Below are 3825 nucleotides of genomic sequence, written 5' to 3' on the forward strand. Positions count from 1 at the left end.
ATTGTATTTACGTGACGCAAGCAACTCTCGAAACATGTCAAAACAGGCACTGATTTTCAGTGGTTTCTGGCTGTTTTTCGTTGTTATCCAATATCCAGCCTTGAAAAGTAGCGGAATGTGGTTGTATCATATAGAAACTCCAGTGTATAAAAGCACATTCCTTCCAGCAGTTTTAGAGGCGATAGGTGAAGTTACGCGGAGGCGAATGGTAGAATTAAAATATAGATGAACTGCATTTTAAAGGCTTGTGTTGACAATTGTAGACCTGTTGTTAAAATTAAACTCTTCATATGTGGAATCCATATTTCATAAAAAAAATGCTAATTTTCCCATTAAATTAGCAATTTTTATTTATTTTTAAACAATTCAGTATGACATTACTCACCCACTAATTGGAGCTTTAGACCTAGCTTCTGATGACACTAAGCCATTAATGAATACAAACATTCCGACACCACCGTCCATTAGACTAACACCGAAAGTCTCTGTCTTAGCTAACCGCCTAGGAAATATGTGAAAATCAACGGCTAATATGGAAATAGTTGTTGAGAAGAGGACGCACAGACGCAGTGAAGACACAAATGGCAACTTTTGATGCTGAAAGGATTCTAGATAGGAATGCACCGATGATTCTAAACGATCTGGATGAGTGAAGAGAGAAAAAAATGGCTGTCTATTAGTATAAATATTTGTAATTAGATTAGTTAAAAAACATGTATTCAAACAAGAAATGCTCCTTTTACGCTGCACAGTAAAAGCATAACCTCCCCACGATGTGATTTTACTATGATAATTGAAAATTAGGAAACCAATCAAACTTACCAAATGGCTAACAGCAACAGTGATGACAATGAAAACAACATTAAAAACAACACAGGTTAAAGGTTAAAAAAATAGCCTCTCCAGAGTGTCGCTCCTTTGGCAGGCTAATAAAATCAATTTTTAATACATAATCAAAGTAAGACAAAATATTTTGAGCTATTCCTCTGTAAATCACTGTCGATTCACACTTGTAAGTGAAGTTAAACCTTGTTAAAAGTTGCACAAATATATTTTCCATTGTTCTGAGAGTTAGTGAGTGAGCGGAGTGAGGAGTTCAAGGGTAGAGCCACTTGATCAATTCCACTGCTGTGGCTAGTTTGCTTAAATTTCTGGTGGGTTATTTTCCTTGTTTTTAAGGGTAAATTTCGACATTGTAAGGCAAATTATGGATCCCGAACAAACGGGATGACTCAGGAGGTCAACGCAGGAATTGTAAGGGAATGCAATCGGCGGAGTATATTGACGATGCAATTAGGGTACACAAAACCGAAATGGAGAAAATAAAGATGACCACCAACGTGAAGTTCAGGTTTGTTGGTAATCAGGCCCAGTTAGAGTATAGATCAGATGTGTTAGATCTAGTCGATCAAGCGAGTGATAGCCTAGTGAAGAAGGACCTTAGCAAGTGGAAAATGTTGAAAAGCCTCTGCAGCTAAGAAATAAGCTGATTATAATGGCGGATAAATCAGAAGGCGGTTGGTCTGTTGTTGAGGCATGTCATCTCACTATATGTTACACTGAGTATTTTTTAACATAAAAAGAATGTGGCAGTATTGTGTACTTTGGTGCAGAAAAGCCATACTTTTACTCATAACTTAGGCTTAGTATAGTCGATTCCAGTAAATCACCCATCAATTTAAAACTCCAAATGTAAAGAATAAGAATACAGTTCGCCCTTCAATTAGAGACCACCTTTGGGACCTGAACATTTGGGGTGGTCTTGGGGTTGGTCTCCAATTAGAGGGCTAGCTTGTGTTAAAAAGTTGAAGATTGTTATTTGGGTTCTTTAGTAAGTTAGCTCACATATATGTATGTTTTTAATATACAGTGTACACTCTAATTCAAGACCACTTTTCCAAGAACCCAAATAACAATCTTCAACTTTTTAACACAAGCTAGCCCTCTAATTGGAGACCAACCCCAAGACCACCCCAAATGTTCAGGTCCCAAAGGTGGTCTCTACGATTCCAGTAAATCACCCATCAATTTAAAACTCCTAATGTAAAGAATAAGAATACAGTTCGCCCTTCAATTAGAGACCACCTTTGGGACCTGAACATTTGGGGTGGTCTTGGGGTTGGTCTCAATTTGAGGGCTAGCTTGTGTTAAAAAGTTGAAGATTGTTATTTGGGTTCTTGGAAAAGTGGTCTTGAATTAGAGTGTACACTGTATATTAAAAACATACATATATGTGAGCTAACTTACTAAAGAACTTTTTGTAGCTGCTGTTCAGGAGGTCGTCTTTTCTTATATTTGTGTGTATGAACATTTTTTTTGTGTATATTGGTTTATCTCATCATTGAATTGTGCATTGTGTTTCTATGTTTTCTTTTCTTATTTGACTGTGTTCACTTTTTAATGGTTTTTCTTATTAAAGTGTGTAATTTTTTGGATTAGATTGGATTAGATTTATTCGGTGTAAACACCCACAATAGCCCACGAAAGTCTAGAAGACTTATTTCCAGTGGGGTCCTTCTGGTGGTGATTGGGCAGTACACGGGGAGACAATCCCCTACTATTTTCCAAAGAGTGTACTGCGTTCTTTAACGTGCACATGGGCCTAGCTGAAACACAAGGAGAGGCAGCGATGGGAATTGAACCGGGGACCTAGAGATCTTCACAGTTCAGCGCACACATAGTGGCTACCACCAGATTAGCCAACTAAGCTACAGTAAGCTGCTCTCTCATTTTCTCTTTGTCCCAATTCTTATATTAATGATTAATTACTGTATATAACGCCTCAATTATTATATTCATTATCAATTGCGGTATTTATTGTATCAATTCTTGTATTTATTTTATAATTAAATTTTGTATATATTATCTTAATTATTTACGAAATTGTTAAGGCTCACATCCAATTTGGCTTTCGAGCCACGACTTGTGACTGCTTTTATTGATTTTTTTTTATATTGATGTTTTTTTTATATGAATAAAAATGAATAAAAATGAAATACATGCAAAAGTTCATTATTATTTTTTGGTCACTGATGTTGGTTTTGGGATGGTAGGCCTAATTTAATAGTGATATAAATGCAGTTACCATGTTCATAGGTCCATGCTAAATATCTATGGAGTGTTACAGGTTAAACTTACATAAATGCGTATTCAGGCAAATGCAGTGTAGCACAGGGTGAATGCTAATTTTCCCCTAGCAGGTCAGGATATGTGTAAACATTTTTCACAAGTGGATATTAGAGTGTTCGAATGCATAACATCTTTTTAACAGTTATGTGACTAACAGTTTACCACTTCACTAAGTATGACAATTATACCTTCAATTTTTCTCCATTACATGTGGCATCCTACCAAAGTGCATTATTAGGTCATCTTTTATTTATTACATTAAATGATTTTATAGATCTTCAAATTCCCTCTCTAATTCTAATTATTCACACTTACGGTTATTGAATTTCTTACCACGTTTTATTATGTACAGCATAACAGCTGCGACTACTAACACCATCAAGATATGCTGCACATGCTCACTAGCAATGGTACAGCTGAGAATCATGGGTAAGATCATCAATACAAAATCAAGAATGAACCTGAAAATACAAAAATTAAACCGGATTTATTATTTATATAATAGGTTGTATATTTGTTATAAAATTAGCAATTTTCAAACAAATATTTCATCCTATTTATCAATTTGAGTTCACATTTCTTTTTATCGTTATTTGAAAAATTTTCCTCTATTCACTATTTTTAAAATATTTTGTTGATATTATTATTCTGATTTATGTTTTATTGACAAGAAATATGTAAAATAAATAAATGTAC

General features: G+C 34.9%; 1 protein-coding gene across 1 annotated transcript; it reads right to left on the reverse strand.

Moving 5' to 3' along the window:
- Positions 1-385: 385 nt before the first annotated feature.
- On the reverse strand, positions 386-3624 carry LOC117103811 (uncharacterized protein At4g17910-like; the record flags this gene model as incomplete). The annotated part of the gene is given in 2 exon segments (XM_033244434.1): positions 386-641; positions 3463-3624. Coding segments are annotated over 2 exon segments (362 nt in total), but the record flags the coding sequence as incomplete, so codon positions are not given.
- Between the last annotated feature and the right edge of the window lie 201 nt (positions 3625-3825).

This window comes from Anneissia japonica, unplaced genomic scaffold, assembly GCF_011630105.1.
Source record: "Anneissia japonica isolate Jap-2015-1 unplaced genomic scaffold, ASM1163010v1 scaffold27200_len14302_cov235, whole genome shotgun sequence".
NCBI classification, from domain to species: Eukaryota; Metazoa; Echinodermata; class Crinoidea; order Comatulida; family Comatulidae; genus Anneissia; species Anneissia japonica.